Raw genomic sequence first — 16,822 nt, 5'->3', positions numbered from 1 at the left:
GCCCTTCACTACAAGCTCGCGCTCCTTCGGCGGTTTCGCGCCAATGGTACGATTAATCAAACCTGGTCAGCATAGTTGGATATCAAAATGTCTCTTTCTACGTTAAAAAAACGAAAGGTTGACACCGAAAACCGGCAATTCAACAGCGAGTGGAAAGAGAAGTACTTGTGTGTAAATGTCAGTGGGAGGCCCGTGTGTTTAATCAGCAATGAGTGTTTATCGGTGTGTAAAGAGTACAACTTGAGAAGACATTTTAAGACAGCTCACGCCAACTTTGACGCCACTTTTCCAGCGGGCTCTGATGCTCGCCGCCAAAAGATTTTGGGGCTAACTTCGTGCTATGACCAAAGACGTAGCTCCCTGTTTCGGGCTTGCACTGACCAAGAGAGAGCTACCGCAGCGTCCCTACGAGTGGCCTGGATTTTAGGCAAAAAGAAAAGGCCTTTTACGGACGCAGAGACAGTCAAAGAGTGTATGCTTGCATCAATTGAGGAAGTGGTTGCAGATGAGAAAATCAGAAAAAGCGTTATTGACTCAATTAAGAACATTCCGATTTCTGACACGTCAACATCAAGGAGAGTGGAGACCCTTGCATCGGACGTTTTTTAGATTCTCTTGGACAAACTGAGAAAGGCGGAGGTTATGTCGCTAGCTATTGATGAATCCACTGACAGCAGCGATGTTGCACAGCTGTGCCTCTATGTTAAAATGCAATTTCTCTCATTAGATGGCACATATCTGCCAAGTTGGTTGCATACTGTATGTCAGTTATCACTATGTTAATCAAAAAAGGTTTGATTTTTAAAAGGCTGTGTGTTGTGGTTTGGTAATTAATACAAGTCTTTTGATAATTGTTTTTGCTTTTAATTAAGCAATTGATGTGGTATGGCTCACTTGTCTTTATTGTTATTATACCATAATATGCACTGTTGTTTGTGTATGGCCCTAAATTGCTATTTTGTGTGAATTATTCGATCATTTAATCTAAATCTAATGATGTTGATGGTTATATTAGCTTCACATGTACTGAGTTCTGAACTTGCCATTTATAAAGGCCTTGGGCCTATGTTTGATTTAATTAAACAAAATATATGCACTCCACTATGCTGTTGTAGTCATTTCATTTCATATCTTTATTTATGCAGGTGAATCCCATTGTGATCATTGATCTCTTTTTCCACAAGTGACCTGCTGTAGTATTTACTGTATCTGAAGCTCTTAATATGATTGCTCATATTTCAAGCAATTTTTTTCCCGGCCCCTTGCTTTGGATCATTTTCATCAACCGGCCCCCATTCCAAACTAATTGAATAGCCCTGGTGTAAGGAAAGGATTAAATGGTGAGTTAACCCTATCTGCCCTAATGTGCCTGTTGTCATTAGCATGTCCTTGTTGCATGCCCTGGCCAAAGTCGTTACCCCAGTAAGAGCATAAGGTTTTCAGGTGAGTTTATTTTGTTGTGTTGTTAAACATACTAACAAGATAAAAAGGAATATGTACCACCAAAATGATAATTTCTGCATTAACAGTACTCAAACAGAAGAGTAGTTCCCCAGTGCAACTGATTATGCAGAAGTGTTTTAAATAGTAAGTTTCCCCCCCAAAGAAGTGTTGGATACCCGAGACATGGAGTATAGTGCATACATTTGTAAACAGATGTTAGATATTGTTATGCTATTTTTACTTAAATTCATCGAGACTTTTCTCGTTTTTTTTAATACTTCTTTCACCCTGAGGACCTGCTTGAAAAACAACGTTTTCTACACCATCTTCTTCTACATGGATCATAGTGAGGAATTAGGTGTGAAAGCCTGTATCTCTAATGGATCAAAAATACATAGTAAGTTTATGAATAATGCTTTGCTTTATTGTTGAAAGACAAGCTCACAGCACAAAGTGGTTTCTGCTGACCTGTCAGCTTGGTGTAGGCCTCCATGTCATCTATGGCTGCAGAGAGGTTGAGCTTCCTCCTTTTTGAGCCTTCATTCTGGCTGTGCTCCAGCTGTGTGGAGGCGGTGGACATCGTAACCTTTGTCTTTACTATATATTAGAGGCATTTCCCCCATTTTCTTACATGTACAGACCAAATTATAATAGTAAACTAATTGAGGAAGTAATCGCTACTTAATCAATGATTCAAATAATCATCAAGCAGCAGCAAGGCATGGATGGTTTTAATTCAGAGGCAAGATTGAAGTGCAATTGAACTGCAATTGTATCCTTGAGATCTGACGAGATGTAACGAAAGTAATTATTCCTCCTTACCTGCTTATGTCCATATACTAAAACTCATATTGTTCATATTTTATATTGTACTACTATGATATAATATCACTGCCGTTTAATAAAACTTCCTGCCCTATTTAAAAACAATTATTTATTTGACAGTTGTAGTGGAGACAGATATGTTTGTAAAGAGAGTATGGGAATGACTTGCAGTAGGCGGGCCATCTCCTATTCCAGACTTTCATATCAAACTAGAGGGTTTTTGTTACACCTCAAGTGGTCCAGCCAACTAGGAAGCAAACTAAGATTTGCTGCTCAGGACATTTTACTTCGATTTGACAACTAACTACTCGGCTATAGGCAATTCGATACATTCTATTTTTAATATCTTATATATAAATATTACCTGGAAGCGTGTCATTCCTCACTTTGATCCACTGTTCCAATTGTTCCCTGGCAGTTTTCACACTTTTAGCATCAATTCTTTTGCTGTAAACCCTGAAGAGCGTCTCAGAGAACTGCACTGGGAGAAGCTTGGACACCTGACAAGAATAATAGCAGCATAAATATAATGCCCCACTCCCATTGTCCATAGTAGCAGACTAGAAGAGAAGGTTGAGACAGAAGCCTCTTCTTTATTCAAAAGTAAATGAATGGAGATGGCAGTATCTAAAAAACAAAACAATTTGAAGATTAGCGAAGCAAAAGTAAGTACACGAAAAACTTACCAAAACGACAAAGTCCTCCTGTGTCAGCCCGTCAGCCTGAGCTTCCTGTCGTGGGAATGGTAGAGCTGCAGCCAGATCCTTTGTCAACTGAGGTATCTCATCCTTAAATACGGAGGACAAAGGTTGAGAAGTGAGAGATTACATTTACATTTGCAGTTCTTTCCATCGTGATAAGACACAGTAAGAGGAGGTCCACATTAAGCAGGTAAATACAAATCAAACATCTTTGTTTCTCGTTTTTGGCTGTCTATCGAAGCTCAAACTAAAGATTTGCTCTCACCCGACAACAGGCCTTTTAAAAACAATGTATTAGAATGTATTCTTGATGCAAACCTTTTACAGTCTATTGGAAACATAGAGTGTTTGCAAAAGGATAATGTAAGCTTGCCCAGTTGCTGTCAGGGGTCTGTGTGGCAGTTTATTAAACGTTTATATTGCTTCATCATTTCTGTGTAATCTCTCATTTTATATGTCAGTTTAGCAGGTCATATCACACAGCAATTGTTTTTAATCAGTATTAAAGATTGTTTTGTCACACCCCACACAATGATAAGTTAATCATTTTATCATTGATTATGTCATACTGTTGACATAATTATTAGTCAGGCACCTGACTCAAACCTTACAAGATGTTGGCTTTGAAGCGTAGATTTGTTCATTTCCAGATAAAATGATGCCATTTCTTTTATTGTTCATTGATGGCGTAGGTCTCTATAAAAACCACCCGGAATAGTTACTGTGAACGCAAGGCTTTTTTTACGCAGTGGATTACTGTGGATGTAGTCTAAGTGATATGTGATCCTCATCCTATGATCTTTCTTGCTCATATGGCATAGCATCTCTAAACAACAATTCTAGGATAGTCTGCTTAAAAGCCAGGTGCAATATGAAAAGAGGCAATGTAAAGTGATAGAGACAACAGAAACAAGCAATGTGTTCTTCAACCACAATAGTCGCATCACATTCAGCTCTGTTTTAACAAACTTTACTTTTGTAATAATCAGAGACAAATTCAAAAGGGGACTGAACCGATTTTGCTAAACTTAGATTAGATTAGATTAGAAACCTTTGCAAATGAGACAAAAATATGGAGTGTAATTCTCAATCACCAGCAAAGTTTGCCAAGCAAAAAGCGTTACTCAACTTCTGATACTTGTATGTAAAGAAATAAGGTAACATACATTTGAAGTAAAATAATTTGTGGTAACCGAAGGCGTGCCTGCTCAAATTGAGATAGGATGTAATGAGAGTTGTGTCATGAAACATAAATTAATTAAGCTTTCCTGAGTTACATTTTTTAAATACATTAAGAAAATAACTGTTATTTAAAACAAATTAAGGTTACGCTTTTGCCCCCTCCTGCCTTAATCTCTTTTGATGAAGAGATGACTCATCTTTTTTCCTGCTGTGCGATCCCTTGAGATAATTGATTACAAATATGTGATGTAATACGGGAACAAATACAATACTGCACACCTTGTTTGGGGTTCTTTTAGGCTTGAATTCACCCAGACATCTGTAGTGTTTACGTTCGACGATCTTTGTTAGAATCTCCCTTGCCTCTTTGAGATTATCCTCTGTGGAGTTGAGTATTTGATCAAATACACAATCTAAAGGTCAAACGGGACAGAAGAGCAAGTTAGAAAAACTAAGTCACTGACACTGTAAGCTGAGAAGCAGTTGTTCTACTTTAATTTGTTCTTAAAATTATGAGAAACACTCCATGACCAAATTTCAGAAAATTGCATTTGCTAAACCAAATTGTTTGTTAATGTCATCTGTAACCAGAATGGCAAGTTTTTGTTTCTCCGTGAGCTGAAGAACATTACTTTGAATCTAAATTGTCAATGGTTGTGTCTTAACTCAACCTTTACAAAACCAAAAACATAAGTGTAAAGGTGTAAGGCAGGGCTATTCAATTGGCGGCCCGCGGGCCAAATCCGGCCCCCGGGTGATATTTACTGGCCCTTTGAGTATAATGTTAAAAAGTTTAAAAAAAAAGTTTAATTAAAAAAAAAATTCATTTAAAAATATTTTTTTTGGGCCAGAGTGCCTTTATTCCTGAGAGGGTGTTACATTGAGAGATAGAGGTGAAGACATTGTCTGAAAACTTTGGCGGGCTCGGGTTTCGAACCCACCTACTAGCAACTCCTGTCATTTATTGCGTCTCTGCGCGCGTCCTCGCGGCTCGCGCTGCCCTTCACTACAAGCTCGCGCTCCTTCGGCGGTTTCGCGCCAATGGTACGATTAATCAAACCTGGTCAGCATAGTTGGATATCAAAATGTCTCTTTCTACGTAAAAAAAACGAAAGGTTGACACCGAAAACCGGCAATTCAACAGCGAGTGGAAAGAGAAGTACTTGTGTGTAAATGTCAGTGGGAGGCCCGTGTGTTTAATCAGCAATGAGTGTTTATCGGTGTGTAAAGAGTACAACTTGAGAAGACATTTTAAGACAGCTCACGCCAACTTTGACGCCACTTTTCCAGCGGGCTCTGATGCTCGCTGCCAAAAGATTTTGGGGCTAACTTCGTGCTATGACCAAAGACGTAGCTCCCTGTTTCGGGCTTGCACTGACCAAGAGAGAGCTACCGCAGCGTCCCTACGAGTGGCCTGGATTTTAGGCAAAAAGAAAAGGCCTTTTACGGACGCAGAGACAGTCAAAGAGTGTATGCTTGCATCAATTGAGGAAGTGGTTGCAGATGAGAAAATCAGAAAAAGCGTTATTGACTCAATTAAGAACCTTCAGATTTCTGACACGTCAACATCAAGGAGAGTGGAGACCCTTGCATCGGACGTTTTTTAGATTCTCTTGGACAAACTGAGAAAGGCGGAGGTTATGTCGCTAGCTATTGATGAATCCACTGACAGCAGCGATGTTGCACAGCTGTGCCTCTATGTTAAAATGCAATTTCTCTCATTAGATGGCACATATCTGCCAAGTTGGTTGCATACTGTATTTCAGTTATCACTATGTTAATCAAAAAAGGTTTGAGTTTTAAAAGGCTGTGTGTTGTGGTTTGGTAATTAATACAAGTCTTTTGATAATTGTTTTTGCTTTTAATTAAGCAATTGATGTGGTATGGCTCACTTGTCTTTATTGTTATTATACCATAATATGCACTGTTGTTTGTGTATGGCCCTAAATTGCTATTTTGTGTGAATTATTCGATCATTTAATCTAAATCTAATGATGTTGATGGTTATATTAGCTTCACATGTACTGAGTTCTGAACTTGCCATTTATAAAGGCCTTGGGCCTATGTTTGATTTAATTAAACAAAATATATGCACTCCACTATGCTGTTGTAGTCATTTCATTTCATATCTTTATTTATGCAGGTGAATCCCATTGTGATCATTGATCTCTTTTTCCACCAGTGACCTGCTGTAGTATTTACTGTATCTGAAGCTCTTAATATGATTGCTCATATTTCAAGCAATTTTTTTCCCGGCCCCTTGCTTTGGATCATTTTCATCAACCGGCCCCCATTCCAAACTAATTGAATAGCCCTGGTGTAAGGAAAGGATTAAATGGTGAGTTAACCCTATCTGCCCTAATGTGCCTGTTGTCATTAGCATGTCCTTGTTGCCCTGGCCAAAGTCGTTACCCCAGTAAGAGCATAAGGTTTTCAGGTGAGTTTATTTTGTTGTGTTGTTAAACATACTAACAAGATAAAAAGGAATATGTACCACCAAAATGATAATTTCTGCATTAACAGTACTCAAACAGAAGAGTAGTTCCCCAGTGCAACTGATTATGCAGAAGTGTTTTAAATAGTAAGTTTCCCCCCCAAAGAAGTGTTGGATACCCGAGACATGGAGTATAGTGCATACATTTGTAAACAGATGTTAGATATTGTTATGCTATTTTTACTTAAATTCATCGAGACTTTTCTCGTTTTTTTTAATACTTCTTTCACCCTGAGGACCTGCTTGAAAAACAACGTTTTCTACACCATCTTCTTCTACATGGATCATAGTGAGGAATTAGGTGTGAAAGCCTGTATCTCTAATGGATCAAAAATACATAGTAAGTTTATGAATAATGCTTTGCTTTATTGTTGAAAGACAAGCTCACAGCACAAAGTGGTTTCTGCTGACCTGTCAGCTTGGTGTAGGCCTCCATGTCATCTATGGCTGCAGAGAGGTTGAGCTTCCTCCTTTTTGAGCCTTCATTCTGGCTGTGCTCCAGCTGTGTGGAGGCGGTGGACATCGTCCTTTTTGAGCCTTCATTCTGGCTGTGCTCCAGCTGTGTGGAGGCGGTGGACATCGTCCCTTCTGAGTCTTTAATCTCGATGGGCTTGTCTGCCTTTAAAAAGGCCTCTGCAATCCTGGATGGAAGTATCATTTATCCCTTTAATACTAACCATACAAAATATTTTATTATGAAGCAAATTCAATTATTAAAATCAGAGTACCAACGTGAGAATAGAATAGAATAGAATCGGAGGGATGAAACTCCTCTTTAATGGTCACACATGCAGAGTACACAGCACACAGTGAAATATGGCCTCTGCTTTTAACCCATCCTAGTACCAGGAGTCTAGTACTAGGAGCAGTGGGCAGCTATTGTACAGCGCCCGGGGAGCAATGGGAGTGGGGGGGGGGGGGGGGGGTGAAGGGGGATGTCGGGTGCCTTGCTCAAGGGCACCACGGTAGGGCAGGAGGTGAACTGGGACCTCTCCAAGTAGCAGTCCACACCCTACGGCTCACAGTCCAAGCCCCTACTGACTGAGCCACTGCCGGACAGAAGGGAAGATACTCACATATGCTCTATGATCTTAACCACTTTGTGCTGGTAGGCTCTTCTGTGGAGAGAGTACCTCGTTTGGAACAAGTCATAGAGATTGTTCACCTCCTGTTAACAGAATTATCTAAACGTTACCACAAATCATTTAAATTGATTGCTGTTATAAAAGCTGATCAAAAAGCAGATGTAAAAAAGTCAGCACCTTGTCTCTAGTGCAGATGTGCGTCTGCCCGTCCACCTCACACACCCTGGCAAACTTTATGAAGCGGCCATGGTCAAAGTTGTTCTTGATGCCCAGGTGGTAGCTGTCCCTGATAGGAGACAAAGGCAAGACAAGTGTGGTGTCTCGTCAATTGTGTTAGTCGTGTTTGTTTTATGTCTGTCATTTCATGTTTAGTCAGGTTTCTATGTAGAGTCAGGTTTTCTTGTTACGTCACGTCTTGTCTGTCTATTTTATGTCGGTCATCTCTAGTCAAGTCCCCATGTTTCTGTCATGTCTCGTTTTCCCATTTCCTGTTTTATTTTGTACTTAACTCTTGTCTTTCCTTTCAGGTCCTGTTACTTCCTCACTTTGGGTGTTTTTCCGCCATCGTCCGCGTCTGCCCCGCCCCTGATTGTTTCCACCTGTTCCCAATTCCCTCATGTTTAAATAGTCCTCGTCTCCCTTTGTCTTGTGCCAGTTCGTCTTGTGTCAGTGTGCTTCTATGTCCAGAGACCCAGCGTTAAAACCAGAGAGGAGAGTTACCAGAGAGGAGAGTTTTGTTTGTTTGAAATCAAGAAGTTTTGTTTTGTCCTCGCAAGAGTGTTTTTTTTGTTAATACTTTGTTTTATTTTTCTCATTAAAAATATGAGTCGTCGCATTTGAGTCCAGTATTTTGTACCCCGTTCTAACAACAAGTAAAGAAAATGTGCTTATTACAAAAACTCATGTAAGACTCCAGGAGAATGCTACATGTTCTTTAATAACCAGGACTATGTTCTAAATGTGAATTATTTATTGGTTTAATACACATGTGTTTAATTGCATTAGAAAGTGAACTGCTCTAGCTGTTGAACCAAGCCCCACCTGGCAAAGTAGTCAAACTTGTCCACATCAATGCCGTTTCTTTTGTTGGCCACAATCTCATAGAGGAAGGACTTCTCCTTTGGACGGCCTTTATACTGTGGAGATGAAAACACAGAGTGACTGGCATTAGACATTTGCTATTGTAGCAATAACGAAGATAATGCTGATATCATTTAATTCAAATTGCATGACTCACTTCCTCTTGTGTTTTCGGGGGTTTAATCATCTCTCTGATGAAGACCAAGTCATCGGGCAGCTTCATGCCACATGCCTTCATCATCCCCTCCAGATCCCCATTGGGTTTCACCAGGTGGTCGAACATTTTTACAGAGGCGTCCTCATGCTGCAAGGTACACAAATTCATTGATATATTAGAATGAGAATTCAAAGTGATACAAATGAACAATGACTCACTGTTTCAGTAGAAAGGGCCTGGCTTTTCTGAAAACATGTCAGTTTACATTTACCAAATGACAGGTCTGTCACCAAAACGTACATAACGACAGGGAGCTCTGTAAAGCACACAGCCTGGTTTGCACCGCTCCCCCTATACCAGATGTTTAACCACTCCCACTCTTCTCATACATGTTTAAGTTATTGCTGATATTTAACACAGCTGTAATGGTTATTGAAACCGAATAAGTCAGAATGACATCCATTCTATGCCACAACTAATTGTGCTTAAAGAAATAGTGCATCATTTTGTAAAAGATTATGCTTTAATGCTTTCTGAATGAAAAAAGCAACAAAATAGAACATATTAATTAAAGGCAATTCCGCACTTAACGTTAAATATTGCATGTGTGATAAGGTAAGATAATACTTTATATTGCATCATACAGTAGCAGCTCCATTTGCAACATCCTACAGGAACAAATATTAAGACACGATACAAGGCAACAAACATTTAACATAACAATCACTGAAGAGAAAACATGGTCATGACACTCAAGCGCACATTTGACCTGGGATTGAGCTCTGTATTTAATTTGAGGATGGACTGGTGCACAAAGGAGTGCTTCAGTCTAACTTTATTAAATTGTGGGACCCTGTACCTCCGACTTGATGGTAACAATTCATATTCACTGTTCAGAACATGTTGGGGATCAGAGATGTTGATGGCCAGCCTCACTACGGTATTATGATAGGTTGATTCATAGAATTCCTCACAGGGGTAACCTACAATCTTTGAGAAGATGTTCAAGTGGTGGAGCAGTTTTGACTTTAAGGCGGAAGACAAACACTTGTACCATGTAGTACTGCAATACGGTAACAGTCAAAATCACAGATTGAAAAAACACGATCAGATCATGACATGCAGCTGCTGGCTGTGTTTTATAAATGTGTTTTATTTCTGTTGTTGGGTATAATGTCACACAATACAGACAATAGGAATAATAACTGCTCACCTTCCAGGTTCTCTTTGTTGCTTTGGGGATGAACATTTGATCAAACAGATGGGAAAAGGGTCCATGTCCTATATATGGAGAAAAAATAAATATTTGAAGAAAATGGTGATTGGCTATAAAACAAACTGAAGTGAGACATTTTAACATTCTATATATATATATATATAGGGTAAGTAATTGTTAACCCTCCTGTTGTCTTTGGGTCAAATCTGACCGATTTACTACTTTCATCAATCATAACTCTTTTGTTTTACATTCAATTGCATTAAGGCTTTATGATATCCTTCACAGTAGACATTTGAACGTATACAATTGCTGATCACCACTGTAATTGAATTTTAGATGATTTAGTCAACTTTGTAACACCCATGGTGTTCCTGGTCAAAAATGACCGCCATAAAGAAAAGGAATTAGTAACCATCCGGATCAGATAAAACACACACACAAACACCCCCCCCCACACACACACACATACACACATACACACATACTCTAGATGTGTTCCCCACCCTTATGCGCCCAATCCCCCATGTGAATCACACCTGGCACTCACAAATACACACACAGAACAATTTGACACATTTTCCGCTCTTATGTGCCTTCCCCCCACATGGATCACACCTAGCACACGCAATACATGTTCAGTGTCTGTTCTTTGCATATTTACTGCAGTTGTTCATGCATACCAGTAGTCTGATACAATATGTACAGTTTGAAAGGGTGTTAAATTAAATTTGGTGATGATTTATGGTTTTTGTGTTAATGTAATAGCAGTTGAAACAGGAACAGTCAAATTGGCCCGCAAACACCAAAGTAAGGGGGGGGGGGGAAACGAAGACAATAGGAGGGTTAATGGTCAATTTGTTGGTGAATTATTCTTTTAAAAACGTATCACATAATAAAGTGAAAGGTGTGTATCACTCACCCAGGTCATGGCATAGCCCAGCAATCTGAACACAAAGGATGTCTCTGTCAGTGATGCCGAGTTCTGGCTGCTTTTCCTTCAGAGCTTTGACAAGCTCTCCTGCTAAGTACCCCACCCTTCACCAAAGCATACAGCACACAACAATAAAAAGTCATCACGCAATTACCACTTGAGTGTCCTGCTGCAGAACAGGTTATGCAATTTGTTTTAAACTGTTTATTAGGTGCTGCCATATGTAATACAGTCCATTTACAGCAAACAGGTCTTCACTTAATGTTGATTTTGATAACATTAACACACATTGGACATACCCAATTGAGTGTTCAAAGCGGTTGTGGGAGGCTCCAGGATAAACCAAATAGCCCGCTCCCAGCTGCTTGATGTATCTTAATCTCTGGAACTGAGGCGTGTCAAGGGGAGAACACTGAGGCATGAACTCAATTGCACGACTCAAAACTCAGACTCAGATAGCGTTTCAAAATAAAGACTTTACTGGAATTTGCACAGTAATAAAACAAGGAAAACAAAACCACTCTTTCGAGGAAAACTATAATGCGATCTATAGCATAGGTCCGTGAAAGGTCCGTGAAAAGATCCGTGAGGTAAGCCGATACGTGGTCTTCGAGAGACAACGAACTGACAATTAACAGGAGGGAGCTAACACAATATATACACAGGTAAAGGGGACACAGTTGGAAACAATCAGGGCGGGGAAAATAATCAAGGACGCAGGAGACAGAAAAGGGGCGGGGAGCGTGGAGGCCTGAAATGAGAGGAAGAAATAATTAAGGGTATAGACATAAAGCACAAGACAAAGGGACATGACAACTCTAACATAAAGAATAAACTTTCACAATAAGTTTCTTGGACATGACAGTACCCCCCCTTCTAGGGACGGCTCCTGACGGCCCAGGCTCCTCTGAGTTGAGGCGGTCAAAATCCTCAATGAGGCTTTTGTCCACGATGAAGCGGGAAGGAATCCATTGCCGCTCCTCAGGACCATAACCCTTCCAGTCAACCAGTAACTGCCGCCCTCTACCCCTTTTCCGACTAGCCAATAGTGACTTGACCGTGTAAACCGGACCTCCATCGATCATCCGGGGGGGCGGGGGGGGTTTGACGGTGGGAACCATAGCGCTCTCCTTCAATGGTTTTAATTTCCCTACATGGAAGGTGGGATGTACCTTCATGGCCCTGGGAAGCCGTAGTCTCACTGAGACTGGGTTTATGACCTTGGTGATGGGAAAAGGACCCACAAACCGGGGAGCCAGTTTTCGGGAGAGTACGTGGAGGGGAAGGTCTCGTGTAGAGAGCCAGACTTTTTGGCCTGGCTGGTATACAGGGGCTGGTCGGCGTTTTCGGTCTGCTGCTCTTTTAACCAGTTGTGAATTCCTGCAGAGTATCTTCCTAGCCGCAGCCCACACGCGCCGACAACGCCTGACCAGAGCGTGGGCAGACGGGACCGTGACCTCCCTCTCCGTGGCTGGGAACAGTGGCGGCTGGTAGCCATAAACACAGTGAAACGGGGACAGGCCCGTGGCAGAAGTAGGGAGGATGTTGTGTGCATACTCAACCCAGGTGAGGTGCTCGCTCCAGGAGGATGGATTCTGGGACACCAGGCAGCGCAGGCAGGTCTCCAGTTCTTGATTTAGGCGCTCTGTCTGGCCGTTAGACTCCGGATGATATCCAGACGAGAGACTGACCGTGGCACCGATGAGGCTGCAGAACTCCTTCCAGAAGCGTGACACAAACTGGGGGCCCCGGTCGGAGACAATATCCTTAGGGAAACCATGAAGCCGAAACACATTCTGCATCATGACCTCCGCCGTTTCCTTAGCTGAGGGCATCTTTGGCAGAGCAATGAAATGTGTCATTTTGGAAAATCTGTCCACTACCGTGAGAACTGTGGTTTTACCTCTAGAGAGGGGCAGGCCAGTGACGAAGTCCATGGAGATCTCTGACCAGGGCCTGTTGGGAATAGGGAGTGGTTGTAATAACCCTATTCGCGACCTGGAAGAGGTCTTGTTTCGAGCGCAGATAGGGCACGCCTCCACATACTCCTTCACCTCCTTCTCCATGGATGTCCACCAGAAACGTTGTTTAACAATGAACATAGTTCTCTTGACTCCGGGGTGACAGGTGAGCAGCGAAGTGTGAGCCCAGTGGATCACCTGTGGTCGCTCGGCCTCCTGAACAAAAATCCGGTTAGGCGGGCAACCCCTTGGTGCAGGAGCTCCAGCATTGGCACGTATTACCTCCTTCTCTACTGGCCAAGTCAGCGCTCCTACCACCCGGTTCAATGGGATGATGGGTTCCGGCTCCTTGGCTGCAGGCACAGGGTCAAACAGACGGGACAGAGCGTCAGGCTTGACATTCTGAGACCCCGGCCTGTAGGAAAGAACAAAGTCAAAACGGTTGAAAAACAAGGTCCACCTAGCCTGGCGGGAGTTCAGTCTTTTGGCCTTTCTGATGTACTCCAGGTTCTTGTGATCGGTCCAGACCACAAAAGGATGCTCGGCTCCCTCCAACCAATGCCTCCACTCTTCCAACGCTAACTTCACGGCCAGCAACTCACGGTTTCCCACGTCATAATTTCTCTCTGCCGGGGAGAGCTTCCTGGACAGGAAGGCGCAGGGGTGAAGTTTGTTGTCCTTCTGTTGTTGCTGGGAGAGGACCGCTCCCACCCCCTCGTTGGAGGCATCCACTTCCACCACGAACTGGCGAGTGGGATCCGGCATGGTAAGTATGGGGGCAGTGGTGAACATCTTTTTCAGCCGAGAAAAAGCCTCCTCAGCCTGAGGAGACCACACAAAAGGCACCTGAGGGGACGTGAGGACATGAAGAGGGGCTGCAATAGCGCTGAAGCTCCGCACAAAACGTCTGTAAAAATTAGCAAAGCCTAAAAACTGCTGCACTTTTTTGCGAGAGTCAGGGGTAGGCCAACAGGCTACTGCGCTAACCTTCTCTGGGTCCATCATAACCTGACCTGGGGAAATGATGAAGCCCAAAAAAGTGACTGTTTCCACATGAAATTCACACTTTTCAGCTTTGACAAACAACTTATCTTGGAGCAGTTTCTGTAGAACCAGGCGGACATGTTGTTTGTGGGTGTGAAGGTCAGGGGAGTAGATCAGAATGTCGTCCGGATAAACAAAAACGAAACGGTTCAGAAACTCCCTCAACACGTCGTTGATCATAGCCTGGAAGACTGCAGGAGCGTTTGACAATCCAAACGGCATGACCAGGTATTCATAATGTCCTGAAGGGGTGTTAAAACCCGTCTTCCATTCATCGCCCTCCCTGATCCTGACCAAATGATAGGCGTTCCGCAGGTCTAATTTGGTGAAAACCTTGGCTTCCTGAAGCTGCTCGAAAGCGGACGAGATGAGAGGGAGGGGGTACCGGTTTTTAACCGTAATGTCATTGAGAGGTGAGTAGTCGATACAGGGCCTAAGAGACCCATCCTTTTTGCCCACGAAAAAAAAACCTGACCCTGCTGGGGATGAGGAATGACGAATAAGCCCTGTCTTGAGGGAGGCATCAATATAGTCCTTCATGGCCTCTTTCTCAGGTCCTGAAATTGCATAAAGTCGACCCTTAGGAATGGGAGACCCGGCAATCAAGTCAATAGCACAGTCATAGGAGCGGTGAGGAGGAAGAGCCAGAGCTTTGGACTTACTAAAAACTTCACTAAGGTCGTGGTAGCAGGAAGGAACTGAAAGTACATCCGGAAGATATATTTTTGGGACTGTATCCTGCCTAACACTCCCAGTGTTACATCCCCTGTCAATCTCTGCTACCTGCTTAAAACAGAGATCAATGCAATTCTTTCCCCACCCCTCCACCCTCCCAGATTGCCAATCTATGTGAGGGTTATGAAGTTTCAACTAGGGAAAACCCAAAATGAGTGGATGTTGGGCTGAGTTAAATAAGTGAAAAGACATTGTCTCATGGTGGTTATCATTACATCTTACTTCTAAAGGCTCCGTTTGGTGAGTCACTTTAAACAACAGCCGCCCATCGAGAGCACTCGCTTCAAGAGGCTGGGGTAGAGGTATAGTTTTTATGTCCCATTTCTTAACTAAACCCCAATCCATAAGACTTTCGTCCGCCCCTGAGTCAATGAGAACACCATGAGTAACTACATTGTCTCTGATTTTTACCTGGATCCGGGTCAGGGTGCGAGGAGGAAAGTCAGAGGAAGAGATCCGGCTCACCAACGTACTCCTCTTCATTGGTGAGCCTCCTCTTTTACCGGACAAGCCGCTTGTGGGTGTCCGCGCTGCCCGCAGTAGAAACACAGACCTTCCTTGAATCGACGCTGACGTTCTGCCAGCGACAGCTTGGCGCGGCCCAACTGCATTGGCTCCTCCACGGAGCCAGGGGGCGCTGTTGTCCGGAACGCAGGTGGTGAGGGGTGACGGGGCCTCCAAGAAGAAGTAATATCCAGCGGCGAGCGTCTCCTCTGGAGAGGTGGATCAACCGCATCCTTGGATTTATTCCTTCTCCTCTCCGTCAAACGATTGTCTATACGTAAGGCCATGGATATGACAGAGTCCAAATCAGCGGGCAGATCGAGAGGCGCCAGCTGGTCTTGTAAAGAATCCGAGAGACCGCTGACGAAAGCGTCAAACAATGCAGCGGAGTTCCAGCCGCTGTCGGCTGCCTTAGTCCGGAACTCGATGGCGTAGTCAGCCACACTCCGCTGATGTTGTCGCAGCTTGATCAGAGCCCGAGCTGCTTCCCTGCCCGGCGTGGTTTGATCGAAGGTCTTCCTCATAGTGTCTATGAAGTTTTCCAGAGACCCGCAGATAGGCGAGCCTCGGGACCATTCTGCCGTGGCCCACGCTGCTGCTCGGCCGGAGAGATGAGAGATCATAAAAGCCACTTTGGAAATGTCCGTGGGAAAAGCAGCCGGTTGGTGGTGATAGTGTAACTCACACTGCACGATGAACGGCCGGCAGCCTTCTGAGTCCCCGGAGTACCTTTCGGGTGGAGCCAGACGCATGGAAGCACTGTGCGGCTCAGTAACCCGGTTGGGATCGAATCCGGTCACCGCTGGAACCGGAGGAGTCGTAGGAGGAGAAACAGCCTGCAGGTGAGTGAGCACACGCTGAACCTCTGCTGCCAGTAGATTAACTTGGGTCGTCAACGATGTTTGTAGTTCCCCCTGGCTGCTGGTTAGATCCTGCACTCCCTGCTGCATGGTGGCCATACGCTCCTCTTGTTGCCCAAGACGTTGGCCCTGAGAACGGATAGCGTTCTTAATCTGATCTGAGTCGGCTGAGTTCATTTTGATGGTCAGTTCGTACTGTCAAGGGGAGAACACTGAGGCATGAACTCAATTGCACGACTCAAAACTCAGACTCAGATAGCGTTTCAAAATAAAGACTTTACTGGAATTTGCACAGTAATAAAACAAGGAAAACAAAACCACTCTTTCGAGGAAAACTATAATGCGATCTATAGCATAGGTCCGTGAAAGGTCCGTGAAAAGATCCGTGAGGTAAGCCGATACGTGGTCTTCGAGAGACAACGAACTGACAATTAACAGGAGGGAGCTAACACAATATATACACAGGTAAAGGGGACACAGTTGGAAACAATCAGGGCGGGGAAAATAATCAAGGACGCCAGGAGACAGAAAAGGGGCGGGGAGCGTGGAGGCCTGAAATGAGAGGAAGAAATAATTAAGGGTATAGACATAAAGCACAAGA

At 43.3% G+C, this 16,822-nt stretch overlaps 1 protein-coding gene across 1 annotated transcript in view; it reads right to left on the bottom strand.

Moving 5' to 3' along the window:
- LOC307027631 (uncharacterized protein) overlaps nt 1–11,538 on the bottom strand; it is a gene marked incomplete at both ends in the record, with an annotated part of 59,568 nt that extends 48,030 nt beyond the window's left edge. Inside the window, 12 exons of the mRNA XM_079695913.1 lie at nt 1,912–2,040; nt 2,633–2,828; nt 2,955–3,056; nt 4,431–4,564; nt 7,057–7,286; nt 7,722–7,813; nt 7,908–8,016; nt 8,772–8,866; nt 8,968–9,114; nt 10,181–10,248; nt 11,106–11,221; nt 11,417–11,538. Coding sequence (XP_079552039.1) covers nt 1,912–2,040; nt 2,633–2,828; nt 2,955–3,056; nt 4,431–4,564; nt 7,057–7,286; nt 7,722–7,813; nt 7,908–8,016; nt 8,772–8,866; nt 8,968–9,114; nt 10,181–10,248; nt 11,106–11,221; nt 11,417–11,538 — 1,540 coding nt within the window. The remainder of the gene's footprint in view (nt 1–1,911; nt 2,041–2,632; nt 2,829–2,954; nt 3,057–4,430; nt 4,565–7,056; nt 7,287–7,721; nt 7,814–7,907; nt 8,017–8,771; nt 8,867–8,967; nt 9,115–10,180; nt 10,249–11,105; nt 11,222–11,416) is intronic.
- Between the last annotated feature and the right edge of the window lie 5,284 nt (nt 11,539–16,822).

Source organism: Notothenia rossii (assembly GCF_949606895.1).
Source record: "Notothenia rossii genome assembly, contig: scaffold_54, whole genome shotgun sequence".
Classification (NCBI taxonomy): Eukaryota; Metazoa; Chordata; class Actinopteri; order Perciformes; family Nototheniidae; genus Notothenia; species Notothenia rossii.
Note: the sequence above shows the minus strand (reverse complement) of the source record. Positions and strands in the feature narration are given on the sequence as shown.